At 49.9% G+C, this 25,902-nt stretch overlaps 1 protein-coding gene across 1 annotated transcript in view; it reads left to right on the forward strand.

The window, feature by feature from the left end:
- Nucleotides 1–511: 511 nt before the first annotated feature.
- jing (AE binding protein 2 jing) overlaps nucleotides 512–25,902 on the forward strand; it is a 197,489-nt gene continuing 172,098 nt past the window's right edge. Inside the window, exon 1 of the mRNA XM_031983805.2 lies at nucleotides 512–2,046. Coding sequence (XP_031839665.2) covers nucleotides 704–2,046 — 1,343 coding nt within the window. The 5' untranslated portion in view covers nucleotides 512–703. The remainder of the gene's footprint in view (nucleotides 2,047–25,902) is intronic.

The raw sequence follows: 25,902 nt of genomic DNA on the forward strand, positions 1-25,902 counted from the left end.
TGAAGAAATTAAAGAAAATGAGACTCATTATATTAACCCTTTGCACTCGAGAGGTGACTCTCACTTGATTTGATACAAAACTATGAAGCATATTTATCTAAATTAAACTTTGTATTAATATTTGAAATATCCATTTAAAATAGCTTTGTAGCTTAATTTATCTACGAATTATCAAATTAGTTTCAAACAATGTCTATCTCGTCGGAAATGTTGAATATTTCCAGTGACAAATTTTCCAGTGCAAAGTGTTATATGTTATCCATAATATCAAGTAATTGTTGCATGCACAGTACCTACGAGTCTTCATTGATCACAACGAAACAGTGGCTCGTCAACCAGTATAATCTTCACATTACAGTTTACCGTATTCAAATCTTCCCGCGAAAAGCGGGTTCGCGTGGCGGCCGCCAGAAGACGTGCGCGCGCAACGAGCATCGAGAGTGGGGCGTCGTTCGTGAAGGTCCGGCTGTAGTCGGCGTAGATCGAGCGCGGTCGTGCGGTCTCGGTTGGCAGGCGTCAACGGTGCATGGAGTGGGGGTAGTCGTCAGTGGGTAGCCGTCGGCGAGAGGTGGCGGTGGTTTTGTACGGTGAAGAAAAGAGGGGTTAAGTGAGCCGTGCCGGGCCGTAGAAGCGAGCTAGCGGTGGCGCGGCCCGTGCTCGTGCCATAGGGCCTCTGCCAGACAGTAGTGCGTTCGTTTACAAGATGGCAGACGGTCCGTCCGCGGAAGACGCGGCCACCGACCTGGGGGACGGTGATTCTCGTTTAACCAGGGACCGACACAAACGTCAGGAGGGTCAGTCCCCGACAACGTCCTCGAGCACGGGTCAGGACACCGCGAGACGCATCCACGAAGACGCTCCGTCGCTCGAGAGTCATCCTCATCATCATCACCATCAGCATCATCCTCATCCTCCTCACCATCGGCAGCAACTTCATCAACCTCATCGCAATCCCCGGCGTAATTGTCATGGGTATCCGGCTCGTCGGCAGCCGAGCAACAATAACAATCCCGCGAATACCAACAACAACAATAACAACAACAACAACAACAACAACAACAACAACAACAACAACAATCAGCATTACAATCGGTGCGAGAGCATCGAGAACGGGGAGAACGGCGACGAGGTGATAGTGGCTGGAAGTGAACGCGTTAGTAAAATCGAGAGTGTTCAAAGTGCTGGTGCCGATACGACGCGCGTTCTATCGTTCGCTTCGTCAGTGCGCGAGGATTACGAGGAAGATGACGAGGAAGACGAGGAGGAGGAGGACGACGACGACGACGATGACGACGACGACGACGAGGACGATGACGACGAGGACGATGACGAGGACGACGAGGAAGACGAAGAGGAGTACGAGGTTAGATCTTCGGACGGGGACGGTGTCTCGAAAAAGTGTCACGGTGTCCGCCGCGTCGACGCGAAGACCGCGGCGGTCAGCCACGAGGGGAGCAAGGGTAACGAGCATACCGGTAACAAGCATAGCAATCATAATAACGCGAAGAAGCAGAACGGTGCCGAGGGTGGCATCGCGTCCCGCGGTGCGGACAATGCCGCCTCCTCTTCGGCCGACGGTCGACGCTCGAGGTCCGTGTTCCTCGAGGCGAGCCGTCGCGGCGCGGCCGACGACGACGACGACGATGACGACGACGACGACTCGGAGGATGTCGCGCGCGGCTCGCCGGAGAAATTGACGCGGCGCGGTGGTTGCGAGAAGGACAACGGGCACCAGATCGTCGAGAGAGGTGTGCGCGTCGACGACGGGGACGCCGCTCGAAAGACGGACGGGATCGCTGGTGATGCTAGTGGTGATGGTGGTGGTAGTAGTAGTAGTGGTAGTAGTGATGGTGCTGCTGCCGCTGCCGCTGTTTCTGCGTCCGCCGCGGCTGGTGTTACGCCGAGCGGGCTGGTGCAGGCGGCCGCCAGGCATCAGCAGGGCAGCCCTTTCAAGGGACAGGTTAGGACTGCCGAGGACACCCTGGTCGGCCCTTGCGGCAAGAAACGGTGCGCCGATCGATACGACAGCTCCGAGAGTTCCGACAGGTGAGTGAGACCGAGAATACATGTATACGGGCGCGAGGCGAGGCGAGGCGGGTGTGTGTGTGCGCGCGTGGTGCACACGGTGTACCGTGGTTCGCGGAACGCCTCGAGGAGGCGGTGGAACAGGAGCCGCAGTCGGAGGAGGATCAGGAGGTGGTACGCCGGAGAAACTAGAGACTCGGTGGCAACCCAGAGCCACGACCCTCGGTTATTAACACTGCAACTAGCGAACAGTCTGCCAGGCTTTTACCACTTTTTCGATGGATACTCCGGAACGTTTCCTTCTACTTCATCTTGCGTGTACTTCATTGATGTTTCTGGTAATTGCTTGGAGCATTTGTCGTCTTGGTGGTAGTTGGCAAGAGGAATTTAGGAATTTGGTACTCGTATCGTGGAACTATCTAGCAATCAGACTTACCATTTTTTTCTATGGAAACTCTGAAAGACTATTGGGACTTTGATTCGCTTGCGTGTACTTCATTGATGTCTTTAGTAATTTCCTAGAACATTTGTTGTCTTGGTAATTGTTAGGAAGAGGAATTTAGGAATCTATCTGGTACTTATATCGTTCACTTCCTATTCAAAATTCTTTTGTTTTCGGCTAGTCTGCGTTGTCCGAATTCTTAGAGAAGTATGGTGGCTGAGGGTTGAAAAGTTGAAGCTACTCGTACAAGTGTTGAACTCAAATTATAGTTTAGAATGTTGTTGACCCTACCGTTTTTAGGTCTACTTAACTATTTACGGTAGATACGAGATAAACAAATCTGACCAGAGATTGGTTGTGATAGCTCCGAATCACGGGTACCATTTTCACCTTTCGAAATCTGTTTGCTTGGTCTATCTTTGCCTACATTGTCGATAATTGATAAATGGGGTCTCTAGAGGTTTATCTGAGACCTGCATTAACTGTTAAGTACTTTAAACATAGGACTTAGAGCATTAATAAAACAATCGATAAAATAGTTTTTGGAAAGACACGTAATACCTGGAACAGTACATTAGGGGATGGAATACAAGAGTAGCCAAAGTAGTACGAACACCTTAACGCGACCTTAGCTTCCTGATTTTTTAATGAATCTGCATAACAAACGAGGCGTCGTACTGAAATTACCGATACAAATTTCAAAAGCGAGCGGTTCATAGTTCAGGAGTTACTTAACCCCTTGGCGTATTATTTACTTTCGTTACTAAGCTCGTAATATTTGACTATCGACAATCTGTAAGAAATACAAAAAAATTTTCCATTCTACTTCAGGTGGAAATTTCATTTGAAGATAGTACATTGATAATAGCAAAAATGTTAACTTGATCCGTGGGTAGTGAACAACATTGATTCTTGTTAAATTAGTTTAGAAATCTTCACGAGTCTCACTCGGCATTGTACGGCAAGGGGTTAACCTTTAAGTTTCGGGTCTCCTTAGTCTTGCACGTTGCAAGCAGATATGGCGGAAGCATTCCGGAAAAGAAGGAACTCCGAAACCATATCGTTAACCTCCCAAACTATCAATCGTCTGTCTCTGAAATTTTAATAGTTCCACTCTTGGTATCTTTATCATTATACGAAAGTTCATTACGAAACCACAGTAACAACTCCGAATCCAATGAAGTCGAGAAATATCAGCGAATGTTTATGTTCGAGCAGTTTCGATCGCAACGGTCCGCACCAAGGTGACAAAACCAGGTCTGAAGTCTCGAACTTAACGACAGCAACTTTCAGTCGCCAGTGAGAAACTCACCGGGTTCAGTAAAATATTAGTAAAAGTTAACTCTTTGCGGACGAAGAATCTTTGAAATATACTGAGCCTTCAGCAGATGAAGCTAAATGATTCAATCGCTTAAACAATTAGACAGAAAAGAAACTATATCTCCTGCTGTTCAAGTAACTAAATCATTTGTTTGCAACTGAATCTTCCAAATCCGAACATTTCGTCTCGAAGTGTCGACGTTCGTCCGCGAAGGGTTAATGCTTTCGCAATATCACACTGAAAATACATGCTCGAAAATGGGTCCACAGAAGTTAAAACAGCGACACGGCCCGTTCAGGACAAAGGATTTGCAGTCGCGAGAAGTAGTAATGAAATATTTACCAAAGACAGGATAGGATTTCTCGTGTAATCATATTATCATAATTCCCGGTATCGTTTTAATACCTAGCAGCGTAATCCGATAAGCGTTTTAACTTCATCTTGCTCGTTGTCTTTAACCACCGTCGTTCCGCACGCGTCCCATTGGTCAAACGTTCTGCCTTTCCCGAGCAAGCTTCCATTTCGCACATGGTCTCCGTAATGTCCCTTTCTCTTCGCGCATTCGCCTCTAAGACCACGTCAAATTTCGACGTCCGTAACCGACGGACCTTCGAACATCGTCAGCTTCGATGCCGTCCGAACGTACCTGCACTCGAGCAACAGGCGCGAGAACTCTCTGGAAGACGTTTACGTGTCAGCTGCAAAAACATGCGATAAGAGAATACAGGTTCTCGTTTCAAAACAATTGAATGTTGCACGGCTCCGCGAGTCGTCGCGAGATCGAACGAACCGGTGATTCATCGGAAACGTTTTTCCGTCTTCGTCGAGCACTTTCCCCTGAAAATCGTCGATCGTTATCAATACATACCATCGCGTAAACATCGCAGACTTTCATTCCAAGACACACCGTCTCTACAATTCCAGAACTAAACCTATTTACAAGTAGAAACAGCGAGCCACGAACAGACACCATTCGCTACAAAACAGCAAACACTCTCAAACCCGTCGCATTTGAAAACATTCTCCCCTATTCCCTACAGCGTTCCATACACGATAACTTATCGAACCCAATTTCGCAAATTGCCAAAAAACAGTCAACAAAGAGACGCGACGACACGTTCCCATTGCAAAAACCCCGGAGAAAAAGTTCGTAGCCGTCGTCTCGAACGAAAGGAGACGATTCCACAGAATTTCAGTACGGTTCAAACGTTCCCCGAGCGGGTTCGACGTCGCGGTGTTCGGTGCGCGAAACGAGAGCGCGAGAGAGGCGCATTTCGCTCGAACTCGTCGGGAGGAGCCACCTGTGCGTCCACCGGACGGAAGGAACGCGAGAGTCGCAAGACGAAATTGATTCCTCGGGCCTTTATAGCCGCGATCCGAGACATTCGGCGGCCGGGAGGGAGGGGCGCGGGATTTTTCGAGGCGAGCGAGAGATACACGATGGAGCATCGTAATTAGCGCGAAGGAAGCCGCGTTCGACGGCAGGCCAGGGGTCGTTGTACCGCGGTTACGAGACCGACAACCGTGGCTGCGTTCGATCTGTGTGCGCGGCGTGTTTATAGGTTCGTAGATGCTGCCAACTCGCTCCGTTTCCCTCCGCCCCTCACCCCGCCCCGTTTCCCTCCCCCTCTCGGTCCGTTTCTCTCTTTTCGTCTCGCTCCGCCTGCTCTTTCTCCGCGGCCCTCGCGCTTCCTCTCCTTTTCTCCGTTTCTCCTTCCCCCCCGACCCTTCCCTCCTCGTCCCCGACGCCTCCCGGCCCTCGCCCTACGCGAACTTATCACGCTAGACCCTCCGCTCGTTCCTCGATTCGGTGCCATCGCGAGAGTCGGCTCGCCGCGCGCTCTCTCCGGCGAACGGTGGATTAACACTGGAACCGAGCTGTATTAACACGGGAACCGTGTCGTATAGGTTCAACCTGTTAACCGTGGAACGCAAGTCGATTCGTTTATTTCTTTCACGCGAATTTTCATCGATTCAGTTCGATTTGTTCGAAGAATTACGTCTACAAGCAGCGCGTTTGAAATCTTCGTGGGATCAATTTCGTTTAACATGTCGAACGCATGATTTCACGGAGAATACACAGAATAAAATATAATATTAACACTGAAACTACCGGGGGGGTCAAATGACCCATGCCTGATGTCTTCTTTTTGCAGACGTTCGACTGATTTACTATAAACAGCATTCGCTCCTTCCAAGTTTAAGTAAAAAATTTCATTGTTTTCCGGTGAAGAGGAATGTTTCGAAATCGTAAGGCAATCTTTCTGTTCCGTAAAAAATCGTTTCTGTACTCTCTTGCATACAAGAATATTTAATTTAGAATAAGAATCTAAGCAAGATTTGTTTAAGAGGAAAAGAGGATGTAAAGTCCCATTAAATTTTATTGAACGCGTTACCGCGCCGAGTTTTAGAAAACCGAATGCACCATAAATGCATAAAATCCGCAGTTGGGTAATAATAATAATTGATTTTATTACGCGGCAAGGAAGTGCAAGAATAAGGGAAGCTAACGCACGAGTAAATTAGATAAGCGGACACACTCGAGCGGAGTATAATGAAAATGGGTGTACAGTCGAACGTTAAATACATTAAAATATATTGGGAACACTCCGTAAACGCCGCTAGGTACACGTTAGAGCCGTTATTAAACTCCATTCGAATGACTTTGAATATTTTCCCCGTGTACGTGCCGTTCAACGGAACACCGCTAACGTGTCTGTTTATCGCTCGCCGTTTCCACTTACCGGGAGAACGCGACCGTATCGGAGAAATTTTCATACGGGATTCCCGGGAAAACGGTGGCCTACGTTCAACAATTTTATTCCTTTCGGCTTTACTTTCCGCCGACGTTCAACGCGTCATCGATAACACAATAATATCCGTCCACTGACCCCTTTCCTCGCGGAAACGGGTCAAGCTCACGATACAACGTGTTTCTTTCTATCCAAACCGACAGCCTCCTCCGCGGTTGAGTCTTCGAACGGAACGGATTAATGAAACTCTCGTGTTACCGTTAAAATAGAATTACCTCGCGACTACCTCCGTGAAACAGTGATACACTCATCTAGGTCAATGGGTAGGAACGTTACTAATTTCTACGCACAATAAGCTAAAACATCGTTAAACTCGCGTAACAGCGAACATCGCGAATCGCAGTTTCGAATAACACGCGGAAACGCAATCTAATCTGAGAACGTAAACGAAACAATTGATACTGGAATACGAACGACAAACCATCCCCTGTCGACGCGTGAACGCTCAACGTTTTGGTTGCGCAAACTTACTTACGAGTCGCGAACCGAGGACAGTTGTACCGGCGAAATGATTCGCGGATAGAACAGCGATAAGAGCCGGCTCCGTTAATTTATTAACTAGGCTCGAGTGACAAAGAAGCAAAAATCTCGTGCAAACATCTGATGTTTAGCTTGGTTAGCTGGGAAGTCAACACGCCGGGATGTTGTCCGCGCGATAGCGAACGCCGTGGAACGACCGATATCTCGGGAGTTCAGCGTGTCAACGAGTAACAGTCGACCTCGGGTATAGATACGCTTCATTACGGATTAGTTTTGTTTACATTTCCAGCAGCCCCGAGAGATCCCGCCGCGCGCGCGCTCGCTCGCTCGCGCCGCTCACCATTTGCCGGGCGACCGTGAATCCAGCTTTCTTATCGTTTTTCTTGCCCACCGCGATTCCTCGAGCCTTTTCCGCCGGTAGCCGAGGACAGCGACCGTTGTTTCTCGCGTAGTCATTCGATCGGGCTTTCTAATATTCGTATAATACCGGCTAGTGGGATAAGTCTTCGCCGTTTACTTGAAATTTCGCGGCGAGACAGAATGCTCTCGCAAACGTTCTTCGATCCGAAATCGATACTCAATTGGCTACCGCTGAATTTTACGTATTTCTAATAAAGTGTATCGAAACCATGAAAACTGAATTGAACTGAATGAAATCTGAAATAACGTTTATATAATACATAGATGTACCGGAGGAATTGTTGAATTAGTTTCTTCGCATGAATCGAAATAACTCTGATCGTCTACACTGATCTTCTAAGAATTTGTTAAAATTACTCGGCTCTCCATCTTCTAAACTGTATTTTGAAAATGACAAATTCGCGCTCGAGTATAACACCGCAGCTCGAGCCGCTGCAAGCGTTCTCAACGGCTAAACGTAGCTCCTCGCGAGGATTATTACCCCTGAAGAGTCCCGGGCAAAATTGCAAGTCAAGGGGTTAATGACGTTGCGCCGAGGCGCGATTAAAAACAGTGACGTGTTTTTGTGTTCCGCGTACGGACAGGTGAGCGGCAGGTTCTAGCTGAAATCTCTCTTGTCCCGCGCCTTTCCAGGTTTCCTCGGGTATGAACGCGGTCAGGACCGAGGCAAAGCGGGCTCGCAATAAAAGTTTAGTACCCTAACGGTTCTTCTCCGTGGTACACTAAACCCAGCCGTTTCCTAGGAAGAAGAACGTCACCCGCTAACCGCATTATTGTCCTTGCGCGGCTCGATACGACCGGTAACGTTCGCCGAACCGGTCGGGGCTTCCGTTCGCCACCTGTTAGCCGAAATCGCTCGCCGCTCGTCGGCGTGTTCCGTCTAACTGTCCCTACCATCGCGTGCTCGTACCGGGAAAAGGGGGAGGGGGACGCACGATTTATATCGAAATGTAATTAGATCGAACTCGAGGGGAGCAGCCGGTTTTTTGGCCCGCGGTATTTCCAACCACGGTTCGTTCGCAAGTCCGCCAGCTTTTTCTTTCCTTTCGTCGCCCTCTCGAATGTCTCGCGTTTTGGCAGCCACCGGTGCTTTCTTCGTTCCATTTTTCCATCCCCCGGGCAACCTGCACGCTGTGACGACGTTCTTGCCTCGTCCGCGCAGAGTTCCGACCGTTAACTCGTTCGAATACTGTACAGTTCGATTCTTCGAATCTTATTCGATCGCGTCGTTACACGAGTCGCTCAGAAGCCATTGCGGTTGATTTATTTTTTCTGATTTTTGTCAATGCTAATGGAAGAAATATTCTTTTGGTTGTTTAAGGATTTACTGGTCTCATCGTGTTTCTAGGTTAGAAAGCTTCTGAGTTTGTTATATAATCACTTCAGAAGCGGAAACATTAATTTTCTTAATTTTTCTGTTTTGGATTTAATCGGAGTAATCACGTCTCGAAGGCACCAGTTTTGCTATTAGGAAATTGAAATCTGTGCGGGTGCAGCGTCGAATTGTAACATTTCGATAGGTCGAAACGTTCGTTTCGCGTTCGTCGGCACGATAACGCACGAGTAACGGAGCGCTCGGAAGCGATAACTGACCGCGTTCTCGGCGAGAACGCGCTGCTCCGGAATCAGCTGATTATTCAACATCTCGGGAGCGATTAATATCGACTCGCCTCGTAAGTGGCGTCGTTTTTGTGCCTCGATCCGACTTTTTACTCGGGAAGGATTAATGCCGCTCACGGGGAAGATTGCGATAAAGAAGGTCAATCGTTGGTCAATTCTTCATCTCCCGTCGTTCCGTTCTCTCCTCCGTCTCCCCTTCTCTCCTGTACAAGTATTTTTTACCCTACCTCTTTCTATCCGCCATAATCAAAGGTAATCTCGCCGAAGCAGCGATTCGACAAACGAAACAATCGAACGGGACTCGATTTTTCCATCGAACCTCCATCGAAGCTCTCGTTTCATTGCATTCGACGCCTGTACATCGTGATCGCGTGAAATCCCCGGCGACAAACCATGAAAACGAAAATTGCTCGAAAGACGCGACGGAACGGTCGGCTAACGCGTAAACAAAGCGTCGTCCGAGATCGTGCATCGGCAATCGGTTTCCCAACCGCGCGAAAACACCGGCTAATCTGCGTCCGTCGAAATCGCCGCCTCATTAATTCCTCATCGTTGAATTACGAGTATCGCGAGAGGATTAAAAGTCGTTCGCGCCGCGTTCCCTTGAAAAGTTCGTTCACCCTTCCGCTCGAACTCCGGCCGCTGCGCGATCCTTGGCTGTTTTCGTGTTATCGACGAAACGAGCCTGCCTCCTACGGCCGCCTCGAGCCGCGAAACAATGTTTTCCGCGGGAATTTCGGCGATCGTTCCACCTTACAAAGGTCGATGTTCCGTTGATCCGTGGAGTCCGCGGCGCGGCGCGGAGCGCGAGAGGGCACGGCCGCGCCCGATCGAATCTAATGTTCGGGCGTAATTTACAAGCCACTCGAAACGTACCACACGCGGCGCATCGTTTCGATGCACGAGCAGCAACCGGCTGGAAGGTTCGCGTGTGTACGGTCCGTGCAGGCCTTCTGGTAATATTTTCATGGCCGCGGCCGCATTCGAGAATCGACTCCCGCTGCGGCCGAGCCCGACCGTCCGCCTGTTTTTCGTGTTGTAATCGCGGCCCTGTGCCTCTCTTTCTCTCTCTCTCTCTCTCTCTCTCTCTCTCTCTCTCTCTCTCTCTCTCTTTCTCTCTCTTTTTCCCTCTTTCTCCCGCCAGCGGCCGGTTCCGAGCCGTTTTCTTGTAGATCGTGGACCGTTCGGAGGCGTGTTATCGCGCCTCGAATGCGCCCGAGATAGCGGAGCCGAATTCGAGTCGGCTCGATTAATCTCGCAGCGCCGATGGCTCGTTACCAGGCGAGAGAGACGAGCCGTCGCGTCGCGGCTCTCTCGTGTCCGCTCGTTTCCAGCCTCTCGTGTTTCGCGGAGGAACGTGGCGTGCCGGTTCAACGTCTAAACATCGACGTGTCGCGCGAAAGACCGCGGGCCGGTCGATCGATCGAGTGTCGCGGTTGATAAGCCGCGCCAACGTGCTTCGATTGCAGCGAACGCGTGCAATTAAGTCACTTCTATTATTGGACCCGCGTCGGCGAAACCTTTTACGCTCGTTGCACCGGACATCGCGCGCCGCGCGGTCGCCATTGTTTCGGGGCACATCGCGGGGCAACCTCGGCCTTTTTCGATTGTACTTTCACCCTTTGCACTCGATAGGCGACTCGAATTCGCTGATTAGTTTCATACAGCGAAATTATGGAAGTATGATCGATGTTGACGCTAAAACTACCGTGTCAGTTGAAACGACCAGTTTCCGTTTGTCTCGTATTTATGATCTTGAAAATAAATAGCTTAATTCCGATATTACAATGCCGAAGAGTCTCTTCCGGCCGGCAAAAATTCTCAGAGGCTCTTGACCTCATCCATGAAACCCGAAGACAGCTGTTGTGCGAGAAGCCCTACTTGGATGTCCTTAATCCACGTCGTCATTTCAAATTTATATATCTCGCAGCGTCGACACTGATCGCAGTTTAGGATCGGATTATAGTCTAAGAAATCGCTGATAAATCCATCTGTTCGTCGGAAAATAGGGGCGAAAGCCCTACGAAGGCAACCGTCGCCTTTCGATCGTTAAGACAGCCGTTAAGTGAAAAACTAAACCGTTCCCCTGAACTCGCAGCAGTTAATTAGCCTCAACATCGTTTTTCGCGAACCAGTGCCCGTAGATGCGACGAGCTCGTCAATTAACGGGCTAATCGAGCGACAGTCGTTCGGCTGTCCTTCGATGGAGTTACGTTCGCACGATCGGCGAAACAGATTCTCCGTGCGTTATTCCAGTTGTTCAAGGCTCCCGCGATCGCGCGTTACCGCGTACCTACATGTGCTGACGGGTCGCGGTGCTGATGGATAGACACCGTTCCCCCGCGGCCGACTTAATCGAGTCGGTGAGTAACGCGGCGGCGATCAGTGTCGAGAGCGAAGGCTTGGCTTCTCTCTCTTCTTGGCCACGGTTTATTTTTTCCTGGTCGGCCGAGTCCGCTGTTCCTCGGACGAGAAAAGAAGAGAATAGAATAGAAGAGTGGACAAGAGAGGAGAGGAGAGGAGAGGAGAAGCGGGGGCGATCGAGCGACTTCGCCCGATTCGAACGCTCTTTCTCCTCTCTTCTTCGCTCCGTCTCTGGACTGCTCGACCCGGCTCGATTCGGCACGACGCGAATCGCGCGCGTGGTCGTGGCCGTGGCCGTGAAAGTGAAATTCGTGAATGAAACGGGCGGAACAGCCGGCAAACCGAGGCGAAGGTAAAGGTTGCCGGTTTCGGCCGGTTTACGAGCGTTCGCGTCGCTTCTCCTCCGGCCGGGCCGAATCCTCGATACGTCGGGCCCGAGTCACGCGAGTTCGCGACTCGATCGGGCACGGCCTGCTCGGCCGGGACCGGTTCAAGTGAACCGAATGTCCTTTAAACGACGCGAACTCGTTTTCTTCACTGTCTCCGCGAGTGACTTAGTGACTTAGCGTCTGGAATCCAGCTTTCGGGGAGTTTACGTGTTGATCTTTGGATAGCGAGAATGATTTCGATCGAGATTCGAATTCCCGGCACGAATGTCGTTAGAATATCGCATTAGCATACTTGTAGATTTCGTTATTAGCGTGTACCTCTATTAATCTGTTTACAAATTCTTCAACACGATATATACCGATCCTAGTAAAATATTTTTATTACATGCTGGAAAATATTGAACCTTTTTCGATACTGCGATCTACGGTGAAAGTTACAATTCGATCGTACCGATCTTATTATACTGGTTCGAATGTGAACAGGAATTTTTCATTCTCGAGTCCGTTTACTTTGCGCTCGTCTCGCAGAGACTTAGATTTAGGACGAACCACGGTGGAATCGGCGAGTCGGCGAGCGATCGAGCAAGCGAACACGAGCGCGAGCACGGAATGCAGCGCGAAGAGAGTGAAAGCCCGAAGGCCTAGAACACTTCTGCCGGCGAGCGCGAAAACATAGTCGCTTGCGAAAGCGCCGCGAAGCGTTGCGAAACCCGACGGCGAACCTAGGCCTAGGTTGCAGCCTGCGCAGAGCCCGTGATATACCACCGTCGAGGCTGGAATATTTCCGAGAGATCGCGTGCTCGCCGCTCCGGGCATCTCGGGAACGGACTCGTCGGGAATCTCGGGAACTCGGCGACAATGCGAATCGGAATCGAATGCTCGGCCCGACGTAATAATATCGACTGCGGTCTGCGGTCGGGAGCTTTGATATTGCACAGAGTTTGGACTTCCGATGCGGGAAATGCAGGTTAACCTTTTGCACGAGCTTTTTTCTTACCGATATCGCCGGCATCTCGAAGCTGTTTGAATAGAAAGAGCGTATCGATGCGCGAATAAACGCTACGCGCGCGACGAGAGAATTTATAGATGTATTTTGAGATGGAAATGTTGTAATATATTTAACAGTAGAACTACCGGATGGGTCAGAATGAGGTGTTAATGATTTCTTTTCCAGTTCAAAAGTTAACTCAAATCAGTTGTCTCAATAGTTGCACTATTTAGTTTCTACAGAGAAATTTCGAAAAGACAATTCGACAGCTCGGTAGTTCCAGTGTTAATGACAAACTTTTATAGTTTGTAACGAGTTTCGAACAGATCCGACCCGAAGCGCTCGAGTTCAGAGAGTTCATATCCAGGTTCGTTTAATTATAACTAATCAGCCGAGCGAAATGCCTCGCTTCCTCGTACGATTGCGACGAGATAGCGTTACTATTCTTGGTTACGTTCTTATCGGCGATCAGGTGGTTCTTTTAGGTACACACGGGGCAGAGAGACAGTGGCATTGTAAATAAAATTGAGATCTCGTTCCCGGTATTTACGGAATCGCGCGTGTAACAGCTGTTCACGGGTTGGAAACGGAAACGAGGAAACGTATCCCGGGGTTATTACCGTTATTTCACTTGTACGTACACCGGTCAACAAAGGGTTACGATGTTTCTAAGTGAAAAGTAAATCACAGCCATTTTGAAACCGGCGAATGACATTATGTAGTCTCTCGAAATGTAGGTTACTCTTTATTGCTCGTAAATAACTCATTGTTCCGCTGGCACTGCGGGCTCGCATGTCGCGGCAGCGAACGTTTAATGGGTAAATAACTAATCCCGATCCGCGCGGGGGCCAAAAGACGAGGCGAAATGTGTGGCAATGCGCGATTTTATGGCTAATCGTAATTAACTCACGCGCGCACCGCGCGCCGAGGAACAGCAACGCCGGCGAACGTGTTGCAAACAACCCATCGACGGGATAGGCTTACACTTGTAATTCTGTTTTCGCGGATATCCAGGCTAACAATTTCGAGCTGTTTATCTAGTCGAGACCACTTTTCATCGCGCGCGGACACGTTTACGGTTTAGCGTTTCGGTCGATTCGAAAATACCGACGGAGTCTATTACGCTCGCCACCACGGGCATTAATTAAACCGATCATTATGCTTCCAGGTCGTAAATACCTTTTCCACCAATTTCACGAGTGGTCCGATTAATAAATTCCTTGGAACGCTCCGCTTTGGAGTTCCTCGCTGTTTAGTGGTCGATTTACTACCACCCGAACCGACAAATAAATCAACTCGAGTCTCAATAAACACGCGCTTACGCATAGTTCCCGCAACAAAAATCTGGCAAGAACTCGAATACTTCGTAATTCCAGTGTTCGACCGTTTACAGAAAAGTTCTAAACAGTGCGAACGTTTCGATTAATTTCAAAACCGGTAATAGCAGAAATGAAGATAAATGATTAGGAGAATAGATAAATCAATTATTCGATTCCACGAACTGAAACGTTCGAGCATCATCGAGCGACAGCGCCGCGAAAGACGAGCGAGCGCGGCTTTACCTTGAACGCGCTCGATTTTCCTAGAAAATGATCGACGGGATCCGGAGCCGCGTCGGCGAAGGTTCGTCGAGCGGATCGACCTCGGTAATGGTCCCGGTTACCTCGTCCGGGCTCCGTTCACTCGACGTCACGTATCCGTCGCTCGGGATTGCAATTTCGTGGCGGGCGATCGCGATTACCGAACTATTACCGCGGCGATACGCGACAAGTCGTTCGCGCGGAGGCTTAGCCGCTCGGACGCCGCTTTATCTCCGAGCCGCGCGGCGTTTCGAGGGAGTTTTATCTCCCGGCGGGCACTCGGACGGCCGTCCCGTTCCTTTTTGCTCGTTCCCGGAAGTTTTTCAGTCGCCGTATTCGATTAACCTTTCCTCCGGCGGCCGTCGAACAGCCGTTTCGCGGATACTTTACAACGTTTCCGCGGCAATGAAAGCGCGACGAGTTAGGCGGGTCGCCGGCGTTTCGCCGGAGAGCGTTACATTCCACGGGGAACGAGCGCGCGCGCGCGCCCGTTTCGATTTGAATTTTAACCCCTTGCACTTCGAGAGCCGAGCTCTCGGCCACTTGACTCGATGCAGCGGAATTGCACGCTCTCGCGTGTAATACCGAGCTTCGTTTAAATGCATAGACACGTGAAATATTGGAATAATAGCTTCGTTTCGTAATTTACGTACGTGTTCTCGATAGATTGACGGAATGTCGTTTGTACCTCGTCGGAGAATATTGAATATTTCGAATGGGAAACTTTCGAGCGTAAAAGGTTAACCGCGGACGGAGGTTCCTTGAAGTATATAAAACCTGCAGATTCAAAGCATCGAATGTCTAAATAATATAGAACAAGGAAACTGTATTAGTTTCTTGCTGTTCGAGTAGTTAAATCGTTCGTTTGCAACTTAGTATTACGAACATGAAAGTTTGATCTCGAAGTGTCGACATCCGCAAAGGGTTAACCCTTTACACTCGAGGGGTGACCCTCGGTCACCACTCGATTCGATACAACAAATCTATAAAGTTGAATATTTAATATTTCAGATTAAACTTCGCATTGTTACGTGAAATATTGAAATAAAACACCTTTGTTGCTTAATTTATCTATGAATTATCGTTAAATTAGTTCGAAACAATATCACCTATATCTCGTCAAAAAGCGTTGAATATTTCCATTGAGAAACTTTCGAGCGCAAAGGGTTAATTTCGTTCTCGAACACCTATGCGTTTCTCTCTGGCATAATCTCGGTATCCTCTAACGCTTCGCTCACGCGCGAAAGGAAGAGCTAATGATACTTCGAGCCGAAGAAGCTCGAATTTTTGAGACTCTACCATTAAAGTGCACACCTCGCTTCTCCCGCAACTTCACGCGATACTTCACGAGTGCGAGCGCCGATCTTTCCGCTTCGATCTTCGTAATTCGAACGACCGCGCTGAAAGCGAAGACGCGTCGTTATCGGCGTTGCCGTTCCGTAGTCGAAAACGTAATGATAGAGGGCGAGGCACGCCGGGAACCACGAGTCCACCGGATCAAATTTCCCGGGAATCGGTTACCTCGGATCCCTGGGAACGGTGGGAGCGACGCCGGGCCGATTTCACGCGCCGTTAACGCGTTCGCCGCAAGAGAAGGAGATCTCCCCGGCCACCTACGGCGGCGACGCGTCGCCTCGCGTCGAAGGTTCGACGTGGCCGCGACAAAAGACACCCTCGAACGATTTCGCGGAGGAACTCGTCCACGTGGGCAGTGATTAATCGCGACACACAGCGAACACGCCCGCCTGTGACCGCCGCGAGGGCTCTTTATGCTCGCACAATAGGCGAAAACGCTCGGTGTGGGCTAAACATCGCGTCGCCCTCGGCCGGCCGAGCCGAGAGCCTTTCTCGTCGCCGTTGTACCTGTTGTTTGCTCAAAAGTCGCATTACAAGCTCCGCGCGTTTTGCATCTCGGAACAAGACGAACGTTCCCGAGGTTTTTTCTCTCTTGCCTCTGATGCGCGTCTCTGCTCGTTCCTTTCATTCCTCCGCGCCCGGTGTCCTGTTCGAGGAAAAGGCTCCATACCGAGTCGCCGTGCAAGGTTACGAATTATAGCGAAAGCACTATAATTGTCTTGGTAACTGCACGTTCGACTCCGCATCCTAGCGTCATTCCTATCGATGGCTAGTGAATCGACACAAGGGCAAGAAGGCTCGCGATCTGCGTTGCGAGCGGTTTCGATCGCTCACACGTAACTGTATTGTCGAGCGGCGCGGCGATATCGAAAACAAAACGAGTAGCGATGAAAACTGACCGGTTCGACCTGCATTCCTCGGCGGTGCGGCGATACGACAAGAAAGTTCAAACGGATTTATCGGCGTATTAAATCATAAGCTTTCCGTTCCCGCTCGATCGAATAAATCGCGTCGGTTTTATGGGTTCCTTCGAACGAACCGGCGCGATGCTCCCCGTTACCGTTGCGCTCGCGCGAGGTGAAAGCCGCGCTCGAGCTGGTCCGGCGATCGTTCGCTAGAACCGTTGAACGTCGCCAGGAGGCGATGAAACGGGAATAAAGAAGCGAGTGGAAGCGCGCGGATAAGTTTGACCGACGCTCGGGACAGGGATGTCCCCGGATGTTCGGGCGGACGCGCGACAAGCTGCGGTTAATTTCAATTAATCCGCGGTCCTCCTAATTAGACAGGAACAAAAGCGGGCCTGTCGTCGGAGGGTGGATGGGACACGTTAATTGGACCGAGGGGTGTGATATCCTACGGCCGGGAGAGGAGGGATCGCGCGTGTCCCAGGGACACCCGTTAGAACCGAGCCCGGAGAACTTGTTGCTCGGATCGGGAGAGGGCCAGCCCACGAAAAGGGCCGGCGGCTTTACCGCGTATTGATCCAACAACCGGCTACGCGCCTCCGTGCATCGCTGCATTACCGCTAGAACCGAGCCCGAGCGAATCGACTATCTGGAAACTATATAGTCGAAAGCAGAGGTTCCCAAAGTGTGCTGAGTCGCCGCCACTTGACTCTCGACGCGTGAAATTTCGGCAGTTTCGATGGAAAGTCGACGAACTTCGACTATTTCGGCCGGAAGGCGACAAACTTCGAGATAAGCCGCACATGTTCGGTGTTTCACTCGTTTAGGATTGTATTCACGTCGAACCGCTATGAGGAAGATTTTAGAAGAACTAGGAAGCTTAATTCTTTGGCTACGGTAACTTTGAGTAACGCCTACTTTTGAGAAAGCGTATTGAAACCATCGAAACACCGAATTGAACTGAATTAAATCTGAAATAATTAAGTATATATAATGTATGATTAACGGAATTCATTAACGCTGGATCTAAGCGAGCTTCCCTGCAATTATTCAATAACAGTTCCACAGTACACCGAAACGAAATTTTTCAAGCGCTAACAATAGGCAAGCTGATTCTTCCTCCACAATGCGGCATCAATGTGTAGTCTAGATGTCGTTTAAAATCGTCCCGCGCGCTGCATAGAAAAATCGCAGAGAAGTCGAGTCGTTTGATCTTTGTTCCGCGGAGCGAGCTCGACCGAGATCATTTGTCGTATACCCGTGTCGTTGATTAGGAATCGACTAACAGGTCTGTCTGCAGCTTACCATTTCCGCTTGTAAATACTAATTCACGTCGGGCACGCATTCGCCATCGATTAATCTCTGAAACGAAGCAATTCCGTTCCGTTGAAATTAGTTTTCCATACGGAATCGGGTCAACCGGCGTATCCGCGACTGCACGCATAAAACGGAACGGCTCTCCCTCTCTCCTCCAATTGAACATTTACGACATTTAGAACGGCGCAATGCATCTCGCTTCGCGGCGGACGCAAATAAGATGCAATTTATATTAATACAAGGTACTTCGTAGGAGCGCGAGACGGCGGCCGGGCCCTGAGCTTTCTAACTGCGGTTGCGACATCGCTCGCGCTGAGTTTTTGCGGCAGCGCTCATGGGAAACCCTCCTCCACCGGCTCGAACACCGTCTCCGCCTCCGCGTCCACCTTCTCGTTAGCCGACACACTTTATGCCTAGCACAATGCGCCGTTTTTTCTTCTAGCCCGATACACCCACGCGCGAGAGGCAGCGCTAATTCTCGGGGAACGTTTCCCGAAAGCTATCGAACGGCGATCCCCGACTTCCGGCCCACTGAATTAGACGGAATTCGCGATTCGAGCTTTCCACGCGTTGCAACGATCTCGCTCGAATTAGCGTCTCCTTGACCGTTCGAGATTCCCTTGAAGAACTCAGTGAACGATTCATCCTTTCAATCAAATAGAATTCAATGCGTTGAATTACTATTTCAAAGGAAGATTGATTTCAGACATATTTTCGAGAATCTATCTTTGCTGTTGCGATAATATTTCTCGGACAGTGCGTCGTTGACGATGGAGGATAGCAGTAGAATTTTTATGTGATTTATGTATACGACGTATAGTAGAGGACGATAGGATCGTAAAGTTTTTATCAATCAGTTCCCTCGAGGATAGTTATGAATCCCGATCTACTCGCTTGCCAGTGAATCGGTGAACTTTGTAAATAGTTCCTCTATTCGTACGCGTAACTAATAATCGTAGATATCGATGATCTTCGAAAACACGCAGGGAAAACAGACGGAATAAATGATACCGCTCCGCGAGACCGGTAACAGCGCCGAGCCCGAGTTTTCGTTGCATTAGTGCAGCTCATTACTCGCGAGAGCTGCTTCATAACACGGTAGAAGCAGATCGACTCGTATTTGCATATGATAATTCTGACCACACGGGTCATGGGATTAAAACTGATAGTATGTAAGTATGCGATCAATAATTATTCGCGGCACACACGCGTACCGTCCACGGTTACTGGCGTATTCCTGCTGCGCGTGTCTTCACTACATTGTTGTTCCGTCTCGTTGGCAGTCCGATTGAAAAACTAATGCAATTGTAAGCTAATAGCAAGATGGCTCTTAATGACGGTGTAAAATTATCGCCTCGACGTCAGGGAGCGTCCATTCTGCGACTCGCGCCTCGCAAATTCTATTCGAAACACTTAGCAGCTAGTCAATAGGAGATAATCAAAATTCCATTATAAGTAAATATCTTCGTTCAACTCCTACAACACGAGGAAACTATGAATTTATCCGATTTATCCAACATTTATCCGACTCACTGCAAAATTCCCCAAAAATTGGAAGCTTTCGATCTCGTCATTACTCATCCGATCGGCCGACGTCACCGGACGCCCGGAAAGAGACAGGTTCACGAAAACAAATAGTTCGGCTCGGGGTGAACGCACTGTTATCCAACGATATCGCTGGCCGGCCGGCCGATCGTAAACCTGGCCCGAGTGAACTGAATTCCAACGACCAAGAAAGTCCCCGTTACGTTGCATCGCGGCTGTATTTCGAGCGTTTAATCGGATCGCGTCCGCATCGATCCTTCTCCATCCCGCGAACCCGCTCGGAACGACTCTCGCCGCGTAGACGGCCGGCGGAGCGCAGAAAAACCGGGCATTACCTTCGGGCACGGGCCGAACGAGAATCGAGAGGCTGTCGTTCGTTACGCGTGGGCAGTTTGTCATCCGCTCGCGCGCCCGTGGCCACGCCGCGCCTTCTCTTGCCAATAATCGCCGCGCGACCTTTACTCGCGTGCGTTGCCCCGCGCCGGGAGATTACGTGCGTGCTCCCGTTGTCGCGCGGACCGTCTATCCGCGCCTCGGAAATCAGTTTATAGCGTTGTCGGCGCAGGTGCGCGACACTGAATAATTCCGATCTTCCACGGTGTTCGCGTTGCGTACCGGTAATTCGAGTACCTCCACGCGCGGAACCTGTACGGGATTCCGCGCCGACGTCGACCGCGTTCGCGGGAAGAGGAGTCTTGCTTCAGAGAGTTTCGGATTTATATACCTTTCGACGTCTCGCGACCGCGACTCGCCGATTCGAGGCGTACGAGCTGGGAATTCGAATCGATACGGTCTCAGCCGCTGAGACGTTCGCTCGCTGGTTATCGATTAGGAATTATCGCAGCGCGCACTGCTGTAGGTTGAAAATATCGCGCAGCTTTAGTGCGACACAGAGTACGGGTGGTACATAGTGGTACACAGTCGGTCCCAACTTCGGCATTCGCGACTCGAACCAAGAGATCACCGTCGATAGGACGATCGACCGCGTTGTCGTTGGAAAACTGACAAGGCGGCGCGGCGGACGCGATCGGAATTGAATTTCCAGCGGCTAACGTCGGATCGCGTTGCAGCGCGGGCATGCGTCGCGCCAGAGAAGAATGCGAACGTTTCGTAGGCAACAGCAGGCTAGACAAAGGGATCGGACAGCGCTGACAGTCCCATCCCGGCTGGAATATCCGATCCAATTAACGGTGAACCTCCGCGCGTCGATGCCGTCTCTTTCTCACTTTTTCTAATATTTATTTAAAGCTTCGCACGCTGAGCGCGCATCGCTCCCCGGGGACTGACAGTATCGAGTATGGCACTCGAACGTTTGTTCGTACAAACGCATGATCATTCACCTGCCTAAATGAAAAGCTACGAAAACTCCGCGTTCGTACTGTTAATTGAAAGTCTCGGCAGAGTTACGAAGCTGTACTCGAAATTTACGCGAGTCGTAACCATTATCTTCTTGCGGAGCACCGTGAAATACAACAAATTAAGTCTCTCTCTTTTCTCGTTCGCGTTCGGCGTCCCCTATGCCGTCGGTCGTTTTCCTTCGCGGTTAGAACGTTCGTTCGATCGCAAATCACCGGTCCTTTTTTTTCTCGCGGCGCCGTCGAGCGAACACCTGCCGAACGATACGCGAACGAGCCCCGCTCGGCGCGCTCATTCCGCGAGATATCCGCCGGATTTCGAAGCCGCCGCACTGCGCCGCGAGACTGCCGGTCGCGTGTGAACACACGCTCCCGCGGAACAACGCTTATGCAACGTAGATGCAGCGCGATAAAGTCGACTGAGTAATTTGTTGAGCGGACCGCGACGCGCTCGCCGAGACGTGCGCCTGCGGTTCGCGATTCGTCGGCCGCTCGTCGCGATGGGGAACTTGGCAATTGGCTTAACCCTTCGCACCCGAAAGCTTTTCGCCGGAAATATTCAACGTATTCCGACGAGATACAGACGACGTTCATTGAAACTTTCTTCGTAGATTACGGAGCGTTCGGTCGATGTTTAGCGAGATTGAATTTCGCAGGGAGCCGGCGGACACGTTCGACGAGCGAACTGCTATAGATTTCGGAATAAACGCGGGAAAGTTCGACTGCGAAGAGGAGAATCGTTTAACTTCGAAGGAGAGAAAGTAGTTAGACTTCGAAGAAGAGACCGCTCCGACGTCGAACGAAAGAATTCGCTTGACTTTGAAAAAGAGGATACCTTTGACTTGGCAAAAGTGAACGCGCCGCTTGCGCGTCTCGCGTCGACAGCGCGGCAAGTAAAATTGATCGATGATCGTGTACGATCTTGGAATCAGGTTGTTATCGTGTTATGCAGATGGTGATTAACTGTCAATCACCGCGGCAGGCGTGCATTTTTTTCAGCCGTTTCGACATCGCTCGCGTCGATAATTACTGTTTCCTTCGGTGGCACGGAAAAGCACTAGATTATCTTCGAGGCCTCGGAGAGGACGCGGCCGCCGCTATATTCCTCGCTGTAATTTCCGCCGTGCCGGCGCCATTTCCCTTTCGCCGAATACCGCTAACGATCAATTAGCAGTAAGCAGCAATCGGCCGATGGGAATGGCGGCCGCTGGCCCTTTCCAATAGCTGTTCGATCGCGCTTATAGCCGCCTCGACGCGCGCATTTGAATCCCGTCGTGTTCTCCCGTTCCCGACCGATGACGCTGCGGTGCGTCAACCTTACTGTTTCCATGAACATTTCACTGTATCGAACGCGTTGGTTGATTCCCTTCTATGATCGTGGAAACTGTTTCCGATGGATCGATGTTGGAAAGAACAGCAAAAATCTCTATTACGCTCCGGATCTTCTCGCGAGTTCAAATTTCCAACAACCTAATCCTAAAAGCAGAACCACGATGGGAAACAGTTTGCCCAAAAGATCCAAAAGTTCATCTAAACAAACAAACACCGTTATAAACCTCATAAACGCCTGAAGATCCGCAGTCGACCACCGACAATGTCCGAGGCTAACCCAGTTCGTCTCCATTCCTCGAAACCGGAGAATCATTTGTCCATAGACTCGCCGGGAAGGATAGGGTTCCAGCGGTTCGCCCAACGAACCCGGGCAAACTCGTGTGTCTCTAACCTTGTCCTTCGCTAGTCGAATAAAATTCATGCGAGTCGACGCGAGACGAGAGAAGACGAGCCGAGTCGAGTCGAATCGAGGCTCCGGGCTCATCCTAGCGGAGGGTCTAGTAGGTCGGGATCGCGGGCGTTCAGGAACGAGTTTCATTTTCTATCCCGTCGAGTCAAAACCGGGCGATAGAAGGGACGGGGCAGCGGGGCGGAGGGCGGAGGGCCCAAGAGTGGCGCGTAGACCGGAGAAAAGAAAAAGCAGAAGAAAAAAATCGGGGGGACAGGCCAACGGAGGGAAAAGGAGACGCCGGGACGGAGCGAGACGGAGCGGCGAGGGGAGAGGGTGGAAGAGAGAAGGACCGTGAAAGGGAGAAGGAGGAAGAGAGATCTCTAACCCCGCTATTTATCCCTTGAACCCACTCCGCCCGGCTCGTCCTTCCACCTCCTCGATTTCGCGGTCAGAATTTGCGGAATGTCCGAGGCTGGAACCAGTCCATCCGGTTTTTTAATTGCAAAAAGGATCCGCCTGGCCCCGTCGCGGTGCGGACCGTGCAAACCCGCCTCGGACCTAAACCTCGCAGACAGGACTCTCCCTTCGGCTCCGTCGAGATCGGAAGCCGCGTCCTTTGCCTGTCCCTCCGGCCGAGCTTCTTCGACCCGGTCCTCCTCTCCCGACTTTTCCCACGAGTTTCTGTATGTACGCGTCGCACACGTTCACGTCCGAACGGAAACTTTGGCCCTGGCCGTCGCCGTTCCGGATACGGGGGAGAGGACAGCGGGGGATGATCGAGCTGCCGGAACGCGTTCATCGGGCCTGTGATCTTTGATGCGCCGTGTGCTTGAACCGGGATCAGTCTATCGAGCGGAAACGATGTCGGCCTGTTAGATGCGGGATTACGAGAATCCTCCGCCGGCTGCGTCTGTTTTCACCCTGGTCCTCGAGAGCTTTCGCTGGCTCGTTCTTCAGAGGTCTCGACTCATTTTGTCTTTGATATTGTAGGTGTTGTATGATATTCGGTGGTAGTTGCGAGAGGGCTTTGTTTCGCGAATTGATTTCAAAGTTTTGGGTCTGGTAAGTGCACTTATCGGTTCGACGAGGCTCTAACTGGTTAACTCTCTGTTGATTCTTTGACATTATGAAACAGTCGATAGATGAAGCCTATTAATTGCTTAGATAATAGGGACAACGGAAACTAAGTGTTGATCTCGCTGTTTGAGTAATTTGTTTGCGACTTAGTCGTTTTAGTCTTAGGTTAACTGTTTGACGAACGTCATCTTGGAACCCGAAACAATATTCATCCATAACAATTGATTACTTCAAATGAACACGCGATTCTCGTTCACTTCGCGTTGGCTGTTTATTTTAATGTAAACTCGACTGAACGTGGATGCCTCGCTTGATTTTATTACACGCACCGCAAGAGATTTTCCGGATTAAATTCCAGAGTTAACTGGCTAATTAGCACGGGGGAAAATAGTTTCACAGGGAAACGGTCTCAGCCGACGTTCCTCGTTTCTTCTTATCGGGCCCGATGCACCGTCATTCGACACGAGTCCCTCGAATCGCGACTGCGTAGTCGTGAAATCCACGGAAGGAAAAAAAAATACTCGGGAAACGTGACTTTCTTCGCGGAATCGGTGCTCGCCGGGAACGACGGAGACTTCGCGTCGACACGACGAGATAGCGAAACAAGGTCGAGATAGTCGTCGGAGATTATCCGACCCAGTATCGAGGATGTCGAAGGTCTAGCTTTTAATTATCTTTATCTCGCCGTTCGGCTTTTGCGCTTTCTTCGTCGTCGGGTTTCTCAGTTTGATCGGTTCGATGGCCAACCAGACAAGTTAATTACGCGATAATCTCGTGTTTCATCGCGGTTTCCTTCGATCTAAAGGCTAATTTACACAAGGACTTAGCGCAATCTCTTTTTCCATAGAACACGATTGAGTCAGTTCCCGCTTTGAACTTTTCTTTCTCCGCCTCGAAAATTATTGGTTCATTCTGTTTTCGTAAGACTTAACATTTTTCGTAAGCTTCGTACATTGTGCGCACAGTGTTTTTACTTGAATTTCTTCAGAGTCCAAGTTCCTTGTAGCGTACCGAGCATAAACTGAACGGCGAACCGTTAGATCTTTAAAATACGATTGCCATTAATTCCAGTTTCTTTTTATAAATGCTGCCACCGTTAATGTTAACGACGCTATAAATATAAGGACGCCCCTCTGTCTCCTACGATCGAACAATCGATCGGAGTGATACGCGGCGACGTCAGCGCACGGTTCCCTCAACGTCGATAGATCCGTCGATTTCATTAGTCAGCCACGGTTCGCCGCACGTTGCCGATTATCGCGTCGATCGATACCGCCGATAACGGCGGGGGAAGCGTGCTTGTATGCTGTCGTGGCCAGGTGCGCGAAGAATAACGTAGAAACTGTAGAAAATTATTGCGGAATTTTTTCCGTCGGTACAGTTGCAAGTCAGAAGACTGCACAAAGAAGTCTTTCAGCGTTGAATAACCAGCCTTGTAATCGTTACTTAACCTTTTCCTTCGTAAGACTCGGGCGCGTGAAAAAACTCGACTCGAATGGATTGAATGTAGAAATTAATCATCTTCCCTTTTCGGAATAAACTCATCCGCGCTGCACAGGATCACACGTTTTTCAAACTTTTAGATTCTTTGAAACAAAAGCAGTTAAAAGTGAATTCTATTTCAATCGGTTAAACAATAGAGGAAGAAACTATCGATCTCTTGTTGTTCGAGTAATTAACCTTTGCACTCGAGAGGTGACAGTCAGCACTTGATTTAGTATAGTAAAATTATAAGGTCATCTATGACATTAAGCTTTATATGCATCGATATGTGAAATATTTGAATAAATTGGCTTCGTTTCTTGATTTACGTATGTTTTCTAATTGGTCAGTTCCAAACGCCATATCTTACCGGAAAACGTTGAGTATTTCTAGTGAAAAACTTTCGAGTGCAAACGGTTAAAATAACAAACACAAAAATTCGATCGCAAAATGTCGATATTTGCCAGCAAAGGGTTAAACTATCGCGAGAGACGGTTGCGAAAGGAATTGAGCAAGACAAACGTCGAGCGTATTTCGGTCGAGCACACGCGTTCCGGCGATTCCGATTGCGGCAATTAACTCGATCATAATTAGCAGCCGTTGACTCGTTCTCCCTTTGTTCCCGATTGTTCCGCTTTCCGCACGGAGTTCCCCGAAGGCCCTGGGATCGCGCAAGGTGGTCTCGCCGCGATTCCGCGAT

The sequence above is a fragment of the Nomia melanderi genome, chromosome 6 (assembly GCF_051020985.1).
Source record: "Nomia melanderi isolate GNS246 chromosome 6, iyNomMela1, whole genome shotgun sequence".
NCBI classification, from domain to species: domain Eukaryota; kingdom Metazoa; phylum Arthropoda; class Insecta; order Hymenoptera; family Halictidae; genus Nomia; species Nomia melanderi.